Source organism: Enhydra lutris, unplaced genomic scaffold, assembly GCF_002288905.1.
Source record: "Enhydra lutris kenyoni isolate GAN:26980312 unplaced genomic scaffold, ASM228890v2 scaffoldscaffold96, whole genome shotgun sequence".
Classification (NCBI taxonomy): Eukaryota; Metazoa; Chordata; class Mammalia; order Carnivora; family Mustelidae; genus Enhydra; species Enhydra lutris.
In genome coordinates this window covers 3090183-3110233 of record NW_019154180.1, presented here as the reverse complement: position 1 = coordinate 3110233, position 20051 = coordinate 3090183, and the positions used below count along the sequence as shown (strand labels likewise).

Sequence of the window (20051 nt, the reverse complement as noted above, 5' to 3'; positions counted from 1 at the left end):
TTGTACTTGACTCGGCGGCTGCCCCTGTGGCTATCCCCCTCTTCTTCCTACCATCGCTTAGTTGCACATTCTCTCCTTTCATTCCTGCCAGAAACTGGTTTATTTTCTTAATTTCAGAGAACAAACATTTGGCTTTATTAATCTTTTTTTTCCATTTAATTAATTTCCTGCTCTGTGATTTGCCTTTTTTCTACTTTCTCTGTTTATTCTGCTGTGGGTTTTCAAACTTCCTGAGTTGGTGCTTGTCTTATTCTTTTTAAAGCTATACATTTCCTCCTAAGCACTGCTTGAGCTCCATCCTATATGGTTTTTTTAAAAAAAGATTTTATTTATTTGAGAGAGAGAAGAACGAGGGGGACAGCATGAGTTGGGGGGCAGAGAGACAGGGAGAAGCAGGCTCCCTGTTGAGCAAGGAGTCTGATGTGGGGCTCGATCCCAAGACCCTGGGATCATGACCTGAGCCGAAGGCAGATGCTTCACTGAGTGAGCCCCCCAGGCGCCCCTATTCATTTTCATATGGGGTGTTTTCGTTACTGTTCAGCTTTGTTGTTAGATTTTCATTATAATTCCTCTTGCACCAGTCACTTATTTGGAAGTGTATTTTAAAATTTACATTTGTATGTTAAAACTTCCAAACATACAAGATGACTTAATTTTAGTTAAAATTCGGATTTTTTTCTATCACAGTTTGAGAACATGTTTTGTACAATACCCATTCTTTTAGTATTTGTTGAGATTTGTTCCATGGCCTGGGACACGGTGAGTTTTACTAAATGCTCAAGGTTAACTTGCAAAGAACGTGTGGACTCTAGTGCGGGGATGTCCGGTGATCAAGCTTGTTCTGTTTTTCCTGTAGTGAGAAGTGGTGTCACTAATTGCGGCAAATGTACTAATGAATTTTTCTTTTTACTGCTACTTTTTTGTTTGACACACATTTAAGGTTCTACCATTAGGCGGGTGCACACATGTTAACGGTTAATGCTTTCAAATGAATTATTTCTTTAATCGTTATGCAGTGACCTCTTTTATTCCTAATAATGATTTGTGCCCTGAGGTCTACTTCGTCCGAGGTTAATTTCTCTCCACTAACTTCCTTGTGGACAGTATCTGCCAGCTGTGTCTTTCCATCTGTATCACTTACAGTGTGGTGGCAGACCACAGAACCCTTCTAACTATGTAAGTTAAAAAAAAAAAAAGGATTTATTATCAGGTAAGAACGACATCAACAATCTTGGGAAGAAAAGAAGGAACAGCTCCTAGCCCTTTGAATTCGCCACCTCTCCAGGAATCAAAACGAAATCCTAACCCCCGAATTCAAGTAAAATGTAGGCTACTGTCTTTCCCCCCGGATGGAACACCGGGCACGTCCTCCCCAGGTTGTCTCCTTGTGACTTCAACCACCACCGGCCCCTCCTCCAGCTAACGCTGCCATTGCCCACCTGGCCACCTAAGCCAGAGCCCGAGGGTCAACTTGACTATCCCTCTCCATTTCCCCCGAGTCTGATCCCCTTCCCACACCTCCTTTCTTTTTGTCTCTAATATGCCTGGGATTTCAAGCCTCAGCACACCTTGCCTGGGCTGCCTTAAGTGGTTGTTCTCTTGTCTGCGTGTCTATAGCCTATCCTCTCTCTGTGTGTATCATCTATTATCTAGCAATCATGTGTCATCTAGCTATCATCAATCAATCACTCAATCAATGTACCCGTCATCGATTATCTATAGCTCTATTTTTTTGAGGTGAAATTCACATAACATGAAATTAACCCTTTTAAAGGGCACAATTTGGTGACATTTACTACATTCCCAGTGTTGTGTGACCATCACCTCTACAGTTCCAGCCCGTGGCAACAAGTGCTCTGCTTTACGTCTGTATAGATTTGCCTATTCTGGATGTTTCCTCCCAGGGAAGTCGGTGTGTGTGGCCTTCCTTCCCTGTCTGGGTTCTTTCACTCAGTGTCACATTCTTACAGTTCCTCCAGCTTTGTAGCAGGGGTCAGAACCTCACTCTTTTTTTTAGCCGAATGGCATTCCGTTGTATAGAGACCACATCTGGTTTCTCCATTCATGCTGATGGACTTCTGGGTTGTTTTTGCTTTTTGATTACCACCAATAGCCCCGCTACGAACATTCACATCTAAGTTTTTGATTGAACACCTGTTTTCAGTTTTCTTGGGTTTAAGCCTAGGAGTGGAGTGCTGGGTCCTGTGGGGACCGCGCGCTTAGCTTTCACAGTGGCTGCTCTGTCTCCCTTCCCACCAGCAGCCGACTGAGGACCAAACTGTGCGCTCTTGCCTCCCTCCAAACCCTCCTCCACACCGGCGGCCACAGGCATGACTGCGTGCTGTTTCCATCCTGCCCGACATCCTTCGGCGGCTTCTCCTTGCCTCTGAAGTCAGTCCTGGCTCCCTGGCACAGCTCCAGCCCTTCCCTTCCTCTGCCTTCTGCACCACACTGATGACTCGTGTCTCGCTCCTGATGGGCCCCTAGGCTTTTGTGCCAGCAGTCCCTCTTCCAAGAAGGTCTACAACTCCTTCTTCCCTGCTTCCCTTTGCCCCATGGGGTTGGGACTCCTGCTCCTCTGGGCCTGTCCCCCAGCCCACTCTGCTGCTCACCCCACGGCGGCTCTCCACAGGCAGGGACTGGGCCCGGGAGTGGTCCCGAGTCCTAACTGCACTCAGCCAAGGTTTTCGTGAAATGTTGTTAAATCTGCCTTCCCACTGTGGGCTGGAGAATATGCTGAGTTGTCTTTGGGTGGGGTTAGGGGCTGAGGTTGCTCCTTCCACCCCAGGCCACCTGCTGCCCCTCCCCATCTCTCCCCCCAGCCCCACCAGACAAGAGGCTAGGAGGCAGGACTGCACTTTCCACAGGAGGCTTTTACTGAGGGATCGAGGGCTGAGGACCTGGAAAGGCACATGCGGTGGCTGTGGTGGGGTCTCCCTCGTGGGTGGGGGCTGGCTTTGCAGAGACAGCTCCCCTGGCTGACCCCTCTTTGGCACTGAGCTGGGCACACGGGTGCCCTCATGCCCGGCAGCCCCAGCACCCGTTTCCCCCTCTGGTGGACCTGTACCTCTCCCCACCCCACGGAGGCGGCTGGCAGTGTAGGCTGGCGGGGCCACAGGCTGCCAGGGATTGGCTCAAGGGCGAGGCCGCCTGTGGGAGGACCAGGGCCCAGGCCGCCTCTCCCTTGCTGGCAGGGTGCTCGTATTGGCCATCGAGATGGCTCCAAGCAGGAACCGAATAAATTAGCTTGTGGAAGGAGAGAAGGCTAGGGGCCAAGATGGGCAGGGGCTACATTCTTACCATGGCTCGCTAAGAAATGCTGTGCCGCCCTTTCTCCCGCGGGCTCCTGGAGACAACCGGCGGGAAGAGGGGCACGCAAGCGGCCTGCCTGCAGGCCATGCCTGGCCGTTTCCACAGTGGGAAGGGGGTCCCACAGGGTGGGAGCCTTGGTGGGCCGCTTGGGTGGTAGCCACGTGGGGTCTCCAGGGACTGAAGGGAATAAGGGGGACTACGGCGTCAGGACAGCGGAGCCCCCCATGCAAGGCTCCACACAGACTGGGCTGGGGGGCTCCACTCCACCCCTCGCCCCTCCTGGAAGAGAAGAAAGGACCACCTGCCCCACCCAGGGAAGCCCCCCCTGCCCCCCGAGAGGCACGTGGTTTTGCTGGCAGTCCTCTAGGCAGGGCAGGCTCACCGCCAGAAGGCCTGAGAGGGAAAGGCATGCAGGGTAGGCCTGCGGCAGTGCCGTGCCGGGCGCGGGGGTGGGCGGGCGAGTGAGGCCGTTTCCTTCATGTGATCCCAGGGCTCAAGGGAGAGGAGCACCCTGGAGGACTCTAGGGCCTTGGCCCAGGATCTGGCAGAGCTCCTGGAGGCGCCGCTGCATCTTGGGAACGCCCGCCAGCTGCTGCTCAAGCCGCTGCTTCTCCTCAGTCAGGCTCAGGCGAGCAGCAGAGTCCAGCTTCTCGAACTTCCAGCCACCCTCCCCGTCAAACTGCAGCAAGTGCGTGTGGTACTTCCTGAGCCGGGGGTGGAGGAGCGGAGGCTGCTCAGATGGAGACCTGGAGACTCAGCCCGGCCTCCCCCTACTCCCTCCACGCCCCAGCCGCCCAGCAGGTGGGGTGCTCCCTCCTCTCAACTCCGGGTGGGAAGGGAGGGCACCTACCATAGGGAGGGCCGGTGGGTGATGGAGAGCAGGGCAATGCCGGCATCCTTGGCCGCCTGGAAGATCTTGCCTTCTACGTCAATGCTCACGGCGCTGGTGCACTCATCCAGGAGGGCGTACTTGGGCCTGGGTGCATGTGGGGAGCAAAGGCGCTAGGGTCGTGTACCCTCCTTCACAGAAGCCTTGGCCCCCCCCCCCCCCCCCGCCCACTGTGCGAATCCCGATCTGCGCAGTGATTCTGCTTTTTGTGCCCAGTGCTGGCTGGGCCCAAGCCAGGGTGAGGCCCCCTAAGGGCCATAGGGCACCTGGCTGTCCCACTCGGCTTCCTGGGAGCCCCCAGCTCACCTGTGGTAGAACATGCGGGCCATGCCGATTCTCTGCTTCTCCCCCCCTGACAGCACGTCCTTCCAGTCGCACTCGGCCTCCCAACCTAGGCAGGGGCAAAGGGCTTCGGTGGGCTTCAGCAAGGGCTGCGGCTGCACCTGCACAGGGCCCAGACCCAGGGCCAGCAGGAGGGCCCAAAGAGACCAGTGAGAATGGGACACGGGGGCCTATGGGACCCTGGAGAAGGCTGGGTCCATGCACCCTGGACACTTATCTATCTGGAGGTGATCTTGATCTTGACTTGTGAGCAGAATTGTGGCCCCTCCAAAAAAAGACACATGGGCATCCTGAGGCCTGGGACCACAGAACATAGCCTTACTTGCACACACGGGCTTTACAGAAGGGACAGTTGTCACGAGGTCATGAGGGGGTCCCCGTCCCCCAGGACCATGTCCCCACTTAAAGGGGAAAACTGGAAACAGACACGCACAGAGGGAAGGCCACAGGAAGACACAGGGAGAAGACAGCCAGGCCTGGGATGGCTCCATCCCCCACGGCCCTCAGAGGGGACTGGCCCTGCTGACTCCTCACACGGGGACGCAGCACGCTTCAGGTGGCTGAGCTGCTCACTACCCTGCTGCAGCAGCCCCACAGATGCTTGCCAGACCTGAGAGCCAGCCAGTGCGTCCATCCACGGGAAGCGGCGGGTGTGGCAGAGCCCCAGGGATGGCTGATGGGGTCTCCCCAGAAGGCTTCTCACCCGCAGGGACCAGGTGTTTGTGTCACGGCTTGGTCTGAGCAGAGATGACTCCTTGTGTCTTACCTCCAGTCTGTCTTCCCACGGAACTGGAAGTTCCCCACAAAAAAGGCTCTACGCTGTAGCTTGTCTTGAGGTGAGGTGTCACCATGGAACCGAATTCTGGCCAATACGGTTTAAGTATGTTACACATGCGCCAGCTTCTGGAACTTTCTTCAAAAGACAGATGGCAGGTACCCTTGGCCTTTCCCCCTTTCTCCATCCCATGGCCTGGGATGTGATGTGACAGCCCAAGGAGCCATCTTAGATCATGAGGTGACTTCGGGAAAGAAGGCCACAGAGAGCTGAGCAACCTGAGGGGCCTTCACAGAGCTGGGCTGCCTCCGTCGATTGTCGCCTGCTTTCCTCACGACTTCGATGTCACAGGAAGATAAACTCGTGAATGATTTGAGCCAGTGTTGGGGGGAAGGGGTTCTGTTACTCCCAGCTGAACTCAGTGCTAACAGGCACTCAGGGTGCCCGTGAAGACAGGCGTTGGTGGGGGTGTGCGCTCCTGGGCTCAGGGTGCCTGGTCAAGCGTCCCCTAGTGATGGAGGCAGGAAGCTGAACCCTGCTTTTCAGATCTCACTAAAAAAATTGAGTGCAGCCCCACCTTGGTTCCCCCCTGCACCGGGGCTGCCCTCCACTCCTCCCCCATTCTGGGCACAGCAAGCATTTGTGGACACAGCTGACAAGCCCTGACCAATGCCTTCTCTTGCTACCAGCCTGTCCCTCCAGTCCTGCAGTCTCCTTCCCAGGGGATGGCACCTCCCAGGCTCAAGCCAGAAACCCAAGCGTCCCCTCCGGCTCTCTCCTGCCTCCTGTGTTAGAGGTCCTCTGCACACACACCCTGGGCTCACCTTCTCCGCAGCTGACTGGCTCACGCCAGGGTCTGTCCTCTTGCTAAAATGTGACACCAACCCGTCACTTCCCTGCCTAGAGCCTTCCAAAGGCTTCCTTCACGGTCAGGGAAAGCCAGGGCTCCCCGCCTGGCCCACAGGGCCCTCCCAGCCACTGAGTCCGAGCCTGGAGAGGGCGTCCAGAGCGGAAAGTGAGCACCCACCCCGTCCCCTGCTGGATGCCTCCTGCTGTGCCAGGCCTGCCTTGTCCAGTGAGCTCTGGGGCACCCTAATGCGTGGCGCTTTCCAGGGCGCCTAGCTCTCTGGACTCCTGGATGTTGGAGTTCTCTTCATCCCTCGGGGACCAAGAGGGAGGCAGGGGTGGGGGTGGCAGCAGGCTCCCCAGCAGTCTCGGAACAGAAGGCAACCGATGGACGGCTCCCTCCCTGGCGCTGACCAGTGACATGGGCCACGTCCTCCCCTACCTCCTTCCCGCTGCAGGATGTGGTTCAGGTGCACAATGTCCAGGATGGCTTCCAGGTGCCGCTCTGAATAGCCTTTCCTTTGCATGTCCTCCACAGAGTCTGGGTAGATGACCTGGTCCCGCAAGGAGCCCACGGGCATGTAGGGCCTGCGGGTGCACCGCCCGTCAGGACAGGGCAGGCCTGGCCCTGCCTCCCGACCCCTTGCGCCTGGGTGGGCTCGGTTATGGCCCGGGAGCTGGGCGTGGGGTGTGCTCAAGGCCCGCCGATCCCCGCCACCGGCCCCCCTGCACACACAACACGCAGTGCGCACACGCTACGCCCCCCACCCCCCGCACGTATGGGTGCATGTACACCTCAGACACGCTTACGCACGTGCACCAACACACACCCACACCGCTCCACCGCGGGTGCATGCGCACCACACCGCCTTTCTGCGTGCACACGCACCACACGGGCAAGTAGGGCCACGGCTCGGGGGCAGGGGGAGGCTGCGTGGCCCCTCGGGCTCTGGCGGGGGCAGGTGCCCCACGTGGGAAGGGGTAGAGGCCGGGCTCCCCTCCTCCCCTCACCTCTGGGGGATGTAGAACATGCGTTGCGGTGGGGGCTTGTAGAGCACGCCGCCATACGTGGGCCAGAGGCCGCCAAGGATCCGGAAGAGAGAGCTCTTGCCGCAGCCGTTGGGGCCGGTGATGAGCAGGTGCATGCCCTCTTCCACCTGCGGGGCAGCGGCAGCCGCGCTGGTACCTGGGGGGCCACGCCCACCTCCCTTCTCTCCGCTGTGCCCCATGCTGGGGTCCACGCCCGGCAGCCAGTGAGGGACAGTGGGGCCTGAAGGACGAGGTCCAGGAGCCAGGGCCCTAACCACACACCTGTTCTGGGTCCAGGCCTGGCCCCCCAGCCCCTGACACGCACCACAGAGCATGGGGCCAGCATGAGGAAGGCCCCAGAGAGCCAGTGTCACCCTCTTTCCCTGACGTCCTGCCTCTCTTGGACTAACCGGGACAGTTCCCGTGTCTTTACTTCCCCAACAGAGCTGCTTTCCCTTGAGGAACTGTCCTGGGAAAGGTGTTTTCTTTTGGGTTCTAGCGGGACAGAAGAAACCTCCAACTCTGTCCCTAATGCCCTGCCAATCCTGCTGCCCCTGTAGGCCTCACTGTCCCTGCGGGTGCTAGGGCACTGGGCAGATGCTTCTGGGACCCCGGGGTTCAGCAACAAGCCGCTCAGGCTCCCCAGTTAGCCCATTACGTGGTACCTGCTGGTCTTATGGAAATGCCTGCTGGGGGAAAGAGGCCAGCTGAGCTGGGGGTGGGGGTGTGCAGAAAGGAGGGGGTCAGATGGAAGGACCCCTGGGGCCCAGCCCCTGCCCCCTCATTGCCATGTTGAGCTCTGCTCTCTCACAGTGTGACCTAGCAGGGACACTGCCGTGCAGTCCCCAAGAGGTCTGAGTGAGACCATGTTATGGATGGAGCGGTGCCCCCCGGGACGCACATTGGAGTCTTAATCCCCAAGACCTGAGAATGTGATCTTATTTAGAAAAAGAGACTTTGCAAATATAATTAGTTAAATTTAGATGAGGTCAGCCTGGAGTGGGGGGGGGGGCCCGTAATCCAGCGTGACTGGCATCCTTAGTAAAAGGGATCATTTGGACCCAGAGACATGCACACGGGGGGAAGGCCATGTGAGGAGGAGGGCAGAGCTCGACACGAGGCTTCTGGAAGTCCAGAACCCCACTGATGGCCAGTAAAGCACCCAAACTGGGGCAGGCCTGGAGCAGACCCTTCCGCAGCGCCCCGATCTGGCCTCTGGCCTTAACCCGGAGAGAAGCCACTCCTGTTGCCCCAGCCCCTCCCTTCGTGGTCCTGTTAGACCATAAATGCCCTCACAGGTCCGGGGGTGGGGAGGCTGGGCCTCCCTCCTCCATGATCCATGTGCAAGGGCCAGTGTGTCAGGCCTGGCTCTCCCCCAGTCAGCACCCTGGCAGCCTCCCTGGGCTCCTTCCCTGTGCCTCTCCCTCTTCTGCCATCCTTCTTGCCTCACTGCCTGGGAACTGCTCCTCCCAGCCCCAGAGCCTGGCTTCCACCTCGCCTCCCACCCCCGCTCTTGTCCCAGTCACCCCTCCCCACCTGGCCTTGCTCCCTCGCCAGCTGCCACTGGGCCTGCAGGGGCAGTCGTTTGCCTTGGAAAAACCCGGCATTTGTGGCTCCCTGCCACACCCCAAGAGTGACCACGGCCAGGGACAACAGGGATGATACCACTGTCCCGTGCTGCTTGGGATAACGAAATGTGCCTCGCCTCCAAATGGCTCTCAGGGCCCCTCTCAGCAGATCAAGGAAAGGAGCCTCCACTAGCACTACCAGGCCCAGACCCCCCACCTGCCTCTTCCCTGTAACTCCCTGCCCAGCAGTGACTCCAAGTGACCCACCCGGCTCTGCAGCCAGGAACATGACGCCCCAAGGTCCCCCAGCTCCACGCTCCTGCCCCTTCAGTGCCTGTCGTCTGCCTGTCCACTGGGAGAGGCCCTCTTCCTCCTGCTGCCCATCCACCCTGAGGCTCCTGGGGTAAGCTTCAGGTGACCTCTACTCACCTCACACACAGGACCACCCTTCCCATGGCCCCCACAGGATCCTGGGCAGCTAACTGGGGACATCTGCAATACTTGAGGTGACCCAGTGTGGGGCCTTCCTGAGGGCAGTACCCCTCCAGCTTATCTCTGGTTCCCAGGGCCCCGCCTGGGGATGAATGTATGACTCCATCTCGTTTTGGCACTGACCCCACACCCACAGGTCTCGCCTTCATTCTCCCACTCCCTGATCCTGTCTGAAGCTCTGGCTCAGGACCCAGGTGATTGGTGGGGGTGGCCACTAGGACTTGCTTTTCACAGACGGCCTCTGCAGAGGCTGAGGGCCCTCCCAAGGGCCAGGCGCACCCAGCACACACCTATCCTGGGGGCTTCTTGAAGCAGATGGGTGGGACCTTAAGCTCAGGTCACTGGAGTTGAAACCGAGTCCCCAAGTCCTGGGCTTCTCAGGGATTGGGGTGGGGGGTGGCAATGATGGAGCCAGGGCCAGGAGCCCTTGGGTGACCTTTGGCCACTCCTGGTAATTGCCACTTTCATGACTGCACTGCGACAGAACCCACAGTCAGAGCCGGGTTGACTCTTGACCTACCCTGATGTTGAGGCTGGCCACCACCACCTCTCCCGTGGGTGTGATGATGGGGATGTTCTCACAAATAATTCCTTGTTCCACGTCTACCACTTGGCCTGGAGAGAGAATGCAATGGACGAATGGAGGGAGCAGCAGCGCCCCCTGCCTTCTTGTGGGTTCCACGCGCCCCCACCCCACCCGCGCGTGGGTCCGGGGCTCCCCGGGAATATGGTGGGGCTTCCATGAGACTATCCCTGAACGGTGTCTGGTGCCGTGCTCGGGTCGGGGGAGGGGAGGGGCAATGTCAACGTCCGCCCTTGCTCTGTAAAACCCTCTGTTCCTGGCACTCCTGTAATGGAGGCTTGGATGCCTGGGCCCCTCTTCCACAGCACCCTGGCCCCTGCTGTGGTCTGGAAGTTTCCGTTGCTGCCCATACTGGAGAGTGAGCCCCTCTACTCAGGGACTTCATCTCTTTCTTTAGTGCCCTTACCTCGGATCTGCAGGGGCCCCTCTATGCGGGCTCCGGGCTTCGCCACAGCCCCGGGCCCCGCCTGAGTGTCCTCCAGCTCCCCGGGCCTCTTGAAACGGCAGTGCTGGACATCTTCAAACACCTGGAACATCTCATGTACTCGGGCTGTGTAGCCCGCCAGCTCCGTCACCTGCGGGCAGGGTGACCTCAGCTCAGATGGCGCCAGCTAGGGTACAGGGGGCAGGCACGGCGGGAGGGGGTGGCGCTGAGCTGGGGGGGGCTTACCTCCTTGTAGGATGACATGATCCGCTCGATGGCATCTGCAGCAGCTGTGAGGAGGTTGCGGGCGATGGTGAAGGCTTCTGTGCGCTCGCTCACGAGCTCCTCCTCCTTCATCTGCAAGGCCGCCTTCTTCACTGCCTCGGGATCTGCGGAGCGCAGTGGGAAGGAGGGGGCAGTGGAAGATCAAATCGGACTCACGAGGGGAAGGGAGAGTCTCTCTGGCAGACAGTGCTGGGACAGCTGGGCATCCGGTTGCAGAAGATACCCTACCTCACACCACCTACAAAAACTAACTTTCGTGAGAGCTTAGACTAGAAAACTCTGGGAAAAGAGCAGCTGTAAGTCTTTCTGAGCTGGGATTATGTATGGCTCCTTAGATACGACACCGAAGGCACAGGCAACAAAAGAAAAACAGTAAATGAGCTCCACCAAAATTACAACTTTTTAGGCACCCAAGGGAACCATGCAAAAAGCAGAAAGACAACCTACAGGTTGGGAGAAAACACCTGCAAATCACATGTCCAATAAGGGTCTCATATCCAGAATATGTAAAAAAAACTTTCCCCCTTTAACAACAAAGAAAACCCAAGGAAACCATGGGCAAAGGATCTGAAGAGAAAATTCTACGGTATTTCCTAGATCTCCAAGTGGCCAGCAAGCACATGAAAAGGCGCTCAACATTTTTGGTCATCAGGGAAACATAAATCCAAACCACAATGAGCTACTACTTCTTCCCGCCCACGAGGATGGCTGGTGGGGTATTGCAGAATGGTGCAGCCCATGTGGACACCAGTCTGCCGGTTCCTCAGAAAGTTCCACAAAGAGTTACCATGGGCCCCAGCCGTTCTGTTCCTGGGACCGCATCCGTGAGAAACAAAAAATGCATGTTCACACGAAAACCTGTACACAAATGATCACGGCAGCACGATTCATCACTATCCAAACACGTAAATGGCCCAAGTGTCCATCAGTGGATGGACAGCTCAGGAACTGTGGTGCGTGTGGATAATTTGGCTGTGAAAGGCATTAAAGGGCCGATTCAACCTACAACATGAATGACCCTTGAAAATGTGATGCTGAGTGAGAGAAGGCCGGCACCGAAGGCTGCAGATTGCGTGATTCCATTCACGGGAAGGGCTCACAAGGGGCTGATCCTCAGCAACAGAAAGAAGAGTGGGGGCTGGGGGCTGGGGAGTGCTGGGGAGGGAGTGACCGCTATTCTTTTTGGGGTGACGACGATGTTTTGGACTTAGTGGTGATGGTCGTACAATTTCACTGATATGTTAAAAACCACTTAATTATACACTTTAAAAGTCTCAGTTGTATGGGATGTTAATTACATCTCAATGATCTGGATGAGAAAATGACCCACGAGGCAGCGGGCTTTCTTTTCCGGCGCGACCAGCTCCTTTCCCCTAAACTGCCCTCGCTCAGTGCCCTCTACTAATGATGGCAGCGCCTCTCGGGGCCACACCTGCACCTCACCGTGCAATGCCCAGAGCTGTTGGACCCCTGACACTTTCCAACATGAATGTCCCTTTTGGACCTCCAGTGCTACCCCCATTTCTCCCTCACCTCATCCCTTGACACTGTATTCTGTGGCCTCTCTGAGATCGGCCATCCCTGATGCCCCTGTTTCTCCGAGGGAGCCTTTTTCTCTCTCCTGACCTCCTTTTCTGTTTCAGTCTAGACCCTGTGGCTGCTCACTTCAGTCATCTTCTGTCAGTGGTTTTAACTCCCATGACCCTTAGAGTTCCCAGGAAGGCAGGGCTTTTACACAAGGAATGTTCTGGAAAAGGTGATGGGGAGCAAGGGGGCGGCGGACTCTGAAGGTCCTGAGGTGTGGGAGAGTGAGCAGTGCCCACTGGGGTACTCGGGGGAAGCTGAGCCTTCTGGGGCCAAAGCGGTAGGAAGGAAGGTCCCGTGAAAGGCGCAAGGACTCTCTCCAGGGGCCTATGTCACTTCGAGGTGGAAGCCTTAGGGATATGACGGCAGGGGTGGGGTGGGAAGGGGCAGGAAGCCAGCTTGGGGCAGATGGCTTCCAGGGCAGTACCCAGTGGAAAAGGCATGGGATGGACGGCCTGACTGCCTTGCATTGCCTTTTCTTGGGCCTGGCCCAGGAATCCCCAAAACAGGACAGGGTGGCAGGGGCGGGGGGTGGTGACTAATCCTGGCGGTCTATAGTCTTGGGCCTGCCCTTCCACCATGCCCCCAGGGACATAGCCCCCAACAGGCAGGGGAGGCATAAGCTATCCTCCCTGGATGTCCTAAAAGCCTGACAGTGGATACACACAAAGGGAAAGGGTTTGCAGTTGTTGGGGGCATGCTGGCACCAGCCGGCACCCCCTGGAGACAGAACTCATTACCCTCTGTAGGTTCCCTCGGAGGCTCAGGCAGCCAAGACCAGTGCCTGGAGGCAGAACACCAGGCAGCTGGTCACAGCAAGGCCGTCCTTCCTCTGGGCCTTCCAGCCTTGCAGCTCTAGCAGGCCAGAAGGGCAAAGGGACCTAAATTTTCCCCAGTTGGTAAGTGTCTGCCTCCTCCCATAGGTCCCCAGGGCTTTCAGCTTCCTCGAAGCACCCACAGCCCTCACTAGCCTCCAGGTACCGGGGATATAGCAAGGACAAAACAAACAAAAATCCCTGCCTCCACTGAGCACAGCAGCCCAAAGTGGCAGAGCGACAAGAGACGAAATGGGGAAGTGGACTAGATGGGGCGTTGGGTGTTGGGAGAGCAGTGAGGCGGGGACGGGGAAGAGGATGGCGGGGGGCGGTGGTCTCATCAGAGGAAAGAACATTCCCGGCAAAGCGAGCAGCACTTGCTAAGGCCCAGGGGCAGAAGCCTTGCTTCAGGGGAAGAGCAAGGAGGCCAGTAAGACGGTAGAGTGAGCAAGGCAGGCAGGAGTGTTTCACATTTTCACAGTAACTAACTATAAAGGGCCACGAGGCCAGGGACAAGCACTCATGCTTCTTTGAATTGCCCACAAAGTCTGGTGGAGCAGAGGGTCCAGAAAGTCCTAGGCTTTCACAGGAGGGAGAGGCCTTGGGGACTAGATGGGCTCCAAGGCCAGCTATGGAGGAAAGTGGTAGCAGGTGAGTTTTGTCGTGGGTGGATTTGCACGCTCCAGGCCAGGGGTGCCGACTGGGTCTGGTACATGGGCCTAAGTCAAGGCCACCCTTTATGAAAGCCTTTTGCGGTGGAAAGTAATAAGCCCCCTCCAATTAGATCCTTCCCCTTGGGGACACCCAGAGAAGGACAGCCAACGGTACAGAAGCCCCAAGGTAGAGACACAAATAGGGAGAGACTCATATGTAGTCGAAAACCCTCTTGCTGAGCGCCTGGGTGGCTCAGTCAGTTAAGCGTCTGCCTTTGGCTCGGGTCATGATCCTGGGGGCCTGGGATTGAGCCCTGCACTGGGCTCCTTGCTCAGCGGGGAGCCTGCTTCCCCCCTTCCTCTGCTGCCCCCCACTTGTGTGCGCCGTGTGCGCTCTCTCCCTCTCTCTCTCAAATAAGTCTTACAAAATAGAAAACCCCCTTACTACCAAATTGCATAGAATATAACACCTTTAGTTTTGTTATAAAGTAAGCTTTATACCCAACATGGGACTCCCAACTCACAACCTGGAGATCAAGAGTCGCACGTTCCACGAACTGAGCCGGCCAGGGACCCCGAAGTGTAACACCTTTTCAAGCAGAACTGTGCTCCAAGAAAAGTAAGGGAAATTTCAGGAACACAGAGAGAAAGCAGCCATTAGGTACTCCCGTGAAATCTCCAGAGATGGGAGAAGACAGGGAAGTTTCTCTTGTGCTGCCAGCCCTCTAGAAACAAAAGGTCTTCTCTAAGAATCTATAATTATGTGTCTGGAGTTCAAATTAATACCGCCTCCAAGTTCAGGAACCCCTCTTCCCCAAGCTGAGAAGCTAAGGTAAAATGGCCTCCAAGTGGTTAATTACCTGCGCCGGCATGTTTGGCCCCCAACAAAAGCAAATACAGACCACACTGGGGAATGACTCCTCGGGTTAGGCCACTCAGGGTTCCCATGGGAGTCTGGTTGCAAAACCCACAGGGAACCAGTTCACCGTGAGCGAAGAGCAAGCGGACAAAAGATAAAGCCTAGATTCCCAAGAATTCTGATAATCGAATAGTTGGATAGAGAGAGAGACCTCGGAGCGTAAAAAGGAGCAGTCCAAACGATGAGAAAATCAGACACGAAAACAGTTTAAAATTTCTATCTGAAGAGAAAAATGTCTGTTTTCACATTTCTGTGTGAAAGGGAAGCAAATGGAAGCTATAGAAATAGTCACTGAGGGCGCCTGGGTGGCTCAGTGGGTTAAAGCCTCTGCCTTCGGCTCAGGTCATGATCCCAGAGTCCTGGGATCGAGCCCCGCATCGGGCTCTCTGCTCAGCGGAGAGCCTGCTTCCTTCTCTCTCTCTGACTGCCTCTCTGCCTACTTGTGATCTATCTCTCTGTCAAATAAATAAATAAAATCTTTAAAAAAAAAAAAAAGAAATAGTCACTGAAATTTAAAAATTAAAATAAAAACAACAAATCAGATGCAGCTGAAAAGAAAACTCACGGACAAGCGAGCATAAAAGATCAGTGGAGAATTTTCCAGAATGATGGAAAATCTGAACATATGAAGGCCATACAACAAATCTCAAGCAGGACAAACAGAAACTGACTGGCAAACACTTCGTAGGTTAACCGCAGGATGCCAGAGAAGAAAAGTCGAAAAGTGACCAGAGGGACACAGATGCTGATGACAGATTGTCCAACAGAGACAATTATTGAGGGGCTGAGAGAAGGTAACTGAAAAGAGTAAAATAAAAGTGGTTCAGACAACAAAATAGTCTCCAAGTTCCCATGACGAAAAGTCTTGCAGAAAGAACTTCCAGAAGATCTCTATCTGTAAGAAGGTAACTGGGCTATGGAAAAGGACCGGTGAGCCAAGAAATCGGTAACCAGAGGGGTGAATTTAGACACACAGGGACCCGATAAAGCAACTGCCAGGTAATATAAACAACAGGAAAGCGAATTTGACGCTGAGCTCCGCCAGACACTAGCAGGGCTGGTCCCTAGAATTTTCTCAGGGCTAGGTGGGGGAGGAGCTCCACATTAACAGCAACTCTGCCTGAGGACGTGTGTTAACCTTTCAGAAGGCGGCCACAGGAAGACTCCCAGCAGGAGGACGAGACAGGAAGCCCAATGACCCACCAGCCAAAGTGACAAGCAAGGACGCGTGACCCTTGCTGAGCTCGGGATACTGGCTGGGCCTCAGGGCCCCAGCGGAAGGGGCAGGTGGGTGGGCCGGGCTCTGGGGCCCCCCAAGCCCTGCAGTTAGCGACCCGGGGGCGGGGGGGAGGGGACAGGAGAGGGCTCCGCCCCCATGGCAGCCTCAGCTCTCACCTGACTCTGCGTAGCCGGTGGCCGTGATGATAGGCACGGCCACCATGAGCAGGCCCGAGGCGCTCCACACGTACTTCATGAGGAACTGCTCCAGTGTGATGTACCACAGGCGCTCCAGCAGGATGAGGTGAATCTGCGAAGCCAGGCCCTGGTAGGACTGCTGAAGGAGGGCTAGCTCCACCTGTGGGGGCCCGGGGGGGGACAGTGAGAGACCAGGGGGCTTCGTGGTAGCTCCCATGGAGGCCATAAGAAGCTCGAAGCACCACTCATACATGCCATGCTATTGGATGGCCAGGACAAGGTCAAGGGCTGAGGGTTACGACCGGGCCATATTTACAGAGGCCGGCTGTCAAAGTTCGGGACTGCCTGACATCATGGTACCAGGGGACCGTCGTGACGCAGAAGGGACTCACCACAACCACCTCCCGAGATCCACTCCCATCCCTTCCTTCCACTGCACCTCTCTAGTTGGGACACTTACCGTGCCCCTCTCTTTGCCCTGCGGAGCTGACATCCTTGGGCAAATGCTGGGGGTGGGGGGCGGGTACTAGCTTGAGCCAAGCAAAGGGCAGCACTTGCTTTGGCCTCGCCTCCCCAACCTGCTCAAGGTTCCCCTGGATGAGGACCACATGCCGCAATCTCCCACAGAAACCTGGCGGGCAGGCTCCCAAGCTGGCCCTGCCCTTGCCTCTCCATCCCTGCACTGGCCACACCACCCGCGACCTCAGGCTGCCCACGGCTGGGCAAAGGGGCACCCATGGGGTCTGGATGAGGGGGCGCCAAAGGAAATGGAAGGCACACCGGAGGCGCCAGGAACTGGGTCATGGCAAGGTGGCCATTAGGTTGGGGGTTTCTTGGCTCGTTACTTGCGAGGGGGGGGCATGCCCCAGGCCTGCCTCCAACCCCCAGCTGAGCACAGCCGCCCAGCATGGCACCATCTCCTCTGCCAAGTACTTTCACACCTGACTTTCCACTTGACTTTCATCACCTACAACAGTTATGTGTACTCTCATGTCCACTGTACTGGGGACGCCAAAGCCCAAGAGGCAAAGGGACCTGCCCAAGCTCACATCGCTTGGGGGCAGCCAGACGTGTGCAATTTGGACCATGCTGGCAGAGTCATTAGGAGAGAACCTGATTCTCATAAATGATGCTTTGACCTACTTGTTCTCAAACCAGCAAGTTTGTACCTATGTGTGCGCGCGCGTGCGCATGCGAGTAAAATCTGAACGAGCCTCCTCCGCGAGATCTCAATGAGAACAGAACACTGATGTCTGCCCTCCAGCCAGTCACCTCCTCTCTAACCTGTTGAATGGAGCCTGGACTAGTGCCCCTAGAGACATCAGCTGGTGGAAGTGGCGGGAGCCACACGCCTGCAGAGTAAAGGCAATCACGAGGGCCCATCACCCCACACCACTTTCTAGCCCTTAAGCCGAGGTCAAAAGAGACAGGCTGTGGACATACACCGGGGCCCTCCTGGCCCCACTGTCCAGGTCTGGCCCATTGATTGGCTTTGCACTGAAGCCAATCCTGGTTCCTGAATCAAGCACGCCTCCTCTGAGCACCCAGGCAATCCAGGCTCGTGCTGGGAGCTGGCAGGAGTGCCAGCCGGGGCTGATGATGTAGCTGCGGGCGCCTCACCCAAGGCCGTGGCAGTCCGCCAAAGCCCTGCAGTCCGACGTGTGGGAAAGGAGATGGGCTGTAGCTACACACCAGGCGTTTTCTCCTAATCTGGAGCCTGGCCTACACGCGGGATGCCCCCTCTGCAGAGTTTAGGGACAAGCCTTTTTAAAAAAAAAAAAAAAAAAAAAAAAAAAAAAGATCATGGCCTCTGCCCAGTGAGCAGCCAGTGAGACCAGGTCCGGGCACAAAGGCCACCTGAGACAGACAGGACATACAGGCCTTCAGGAGGTGGATACCATCATGCCCCTCCCTCGGGAAGCCCTCGGGAACCGAAACTGGAGTAGCAGAGAGCAGGGCTGGAGGCAGCGGCAACCCCAGGCACGAGGAAGGGGAGGGGCTGAAGCGAGATAAAGGGAGCAGTGGCCCGCAGTAACCTTTCCAGCGCCAGGCTCCCGGCAGGCCTGGCCTGCTGGGGAGCTGCGAGCCTGGAACCCAGGCGGAAGGGCGGCCCTGGGAGGGGGTGCAGGGTGGCTGCTGGGCCGGCAGGAAGTGCGTCCTGCCGCGGTGGCGGCCAGGGCCAGGCATCCCTGGCCGGGGGCCTGTGGAGGAGGCTGAGCAGGTAGCCGGGCTGGCCTGCAGGCTCAGGCAGCGGAGGCTTTGACCTCAAGTACCTCGGGCTGCCACTGTTGTGGCCGCTGCGCTGGGCGCTGCTCGTTAAGCCCCGCTTGGGCTGAGTCACGCCCATAATGCCAGCCTACCTGGCCCACCAGCTTGGCCAGATACCGGCCTTCAAAGGCCCTGGGGGGCCCACATGGGGCCAGGCAGCAGGCCGTGCCCCACTGTCCCTGCTCCCAGGTGGCAGCAGCCTCCTCCCGGCCGGCGGCAGGAGTGGAGCAGGCAGGGAGCTCAGGCATGGGAAACTGCTAGGATCCGCAGCTCTGAGGCCCAGACAACCACCCGGAGATGGAGAGGAAGCAGAAGTGGCCTGGCGGAAGCCGGCAGCCGGCCCAGGGCAGTCCCCACCCAGCCTTCCTGCTTCTCCATTTCTGAGCCCAAATCTGGGCAGCCCCAGGACCTGCCATCCCCAGTCTTCGTCTTCTGTGACCTCCCTGCACGTCTGGCAGGAGCCCCAGCCAGGCCTGGGCTTTGCCCGCTGTCCACGGCTATTTGCCCCCCGCCCCGGGCCCAGTACCCCGACCTGCCCCACCTCGTGGCCCCCATAGAAGGCGATCTCCTCGGAGTTGGCCACCACGCGAGAGTGCATGTAGCGCAGCTCTCCCTTCCTCCGCGCCTCCTCGGCCACCAGCTCGCCAAACTTGGGTGAGAAGGCCCGCAGCACGTTGGCTGTGAGGAACACGACGAGGCCCGCAATGGCTGAGGGCCAGGCTGTGCCGGCCCCGCGGGAACGGGCCGCGCGAAGCAGGGTGTAGGCGGTCACGGCAACATCCAGGAGTGGCTTGGTGAGGTTGGAGTAGAGGTGGGCCACGGAGGCGGCAAAGGCCACCACGTCCTCCGTCAGGGACTGGTCAGGGTTGCGAAGCCGCCCGTCCATGTTGCTGACTCTGTAGTAGGTCTGCTGGGAGAAGTAAAGGCTGTAGGCATGGGCCACTAGACGGCTGCGGAAGGACAGGGCCAGCTGGCCCTCTAGGAACCGGATGGCACTGTTGATGAAGGTGGCGGGGAGGGCGATGAGGAGCCACTGCAGGAGCTGCCAGCCGAAGGCCCGGGGGTCCTTGCGCACGATGCCACGCGCCAGCCGGCCATCCAGGCGGGCCACGTACACGGACAGGAAGGTCCGGCTCACCAGGAAGGCCGAGTGCAGCGCCAACAGCCCCGTCTCTCGGCACAGGGTCCTGGGAAAGAGCAGCCGCAGGAGCCCCAAGAGCCGCTGCAGGAACACCCGGTTCACGCTGGCCTTGGCCGCTGCGGCCCCGGACACCTCCTGTGTGGACTCCCCTGCTGGTACCTGAGGGCCTCTGGTGGCTGCCAGGTACTGCCGCACCAAAGGGTAGACTTTGTGGGCTCCATAGGCCGTGAGGGCCAGGACCAGAGCTGTGCGCTTCAGCGTGCTCACCCGCGAGGACCGGGGGGTGGAGAGGACCGGCATGTCACCTGGGATGGACGCACAGGGCTGGGGCTGGTGCCTGAGGCAGAAGTCGAGGCAGGTGGCTGGAAGGGTTGTTGCTCTGACCCCTGGCTCCTGGTCTAGGCAACTGGAAACCTTGCAGTGGTCCCTGAGATGGTCGCGTTAGGCCACTGGGGCGGTGCTGGGGCCCCCAGTGCGGTGGGCTCAGGACCCTCCAGGGTAGCGGCCTCTCCAGGCAGCCAAAGTGGAGAAACTTGTCAGGCCCCTAGCCCCTGGGGTCAGAGCCTCGAGGGGGGAGGGGGGGTGTCAGCAAAGAGGGAGTCTCTTCCTCTCCACCGCCTCCTCCTCCGCCTCCTCCTCCTCTCCGGGTGGCGCCCCTCCCCGGGGCACCGGGCGCGTCCGTCCGCTCCGGCGCAGCCTGTCTGAAGCCG

General features: G+C 57.8%; 1 protein-coding gene across 2 annotated transcripts; it reads right to left on the bottom strand.

Annotated features, from left to right (window-relative positions):
• Positions 1-2859: 2859 nt before the first annotated feature.
• LOC111139178 (ATP binding cassette subfamily D member 1) lies at positions 2860-19917 on the bottom strand. Of its 2 annotated transcripts, XM_022491362.1 has the most exons (11): positions 18742-19917; positions 15912-16092; positions 13942-13958; positions 10507-10605; positions 10243-10411; positions 9774-9868; positions 7176-7321; positions 6607-6752; positions 4508-4592; positions 4163-4288; positions 2860-4016 (listed from the first exon to the last, which is right to left on the bottom strand). In XM_022491362.1, the coding sequence occupies exons 1-11, from the start codon at positions 19639-19641 to the stop codon at positions 3806-3808; spliced, it is 2175 nt and encodes a 724-aa protein (XP_022347070.1). In that variant the 5' UTR covers positions 19642-19917; the 3' UTR covers positions 2860-3805. The 2 variants fall into 2 exon arrangements, with proteins under 2 accessions (XP_022347070.1, XP_022347069.1); XM_022491361.1 differs by lacking the exon at positions 13942-13958 and having other exon boundaries at positions 10507-10649.
• Between the last annotated feature and the right edge of the window lie 134 nt (positions 19918-20051).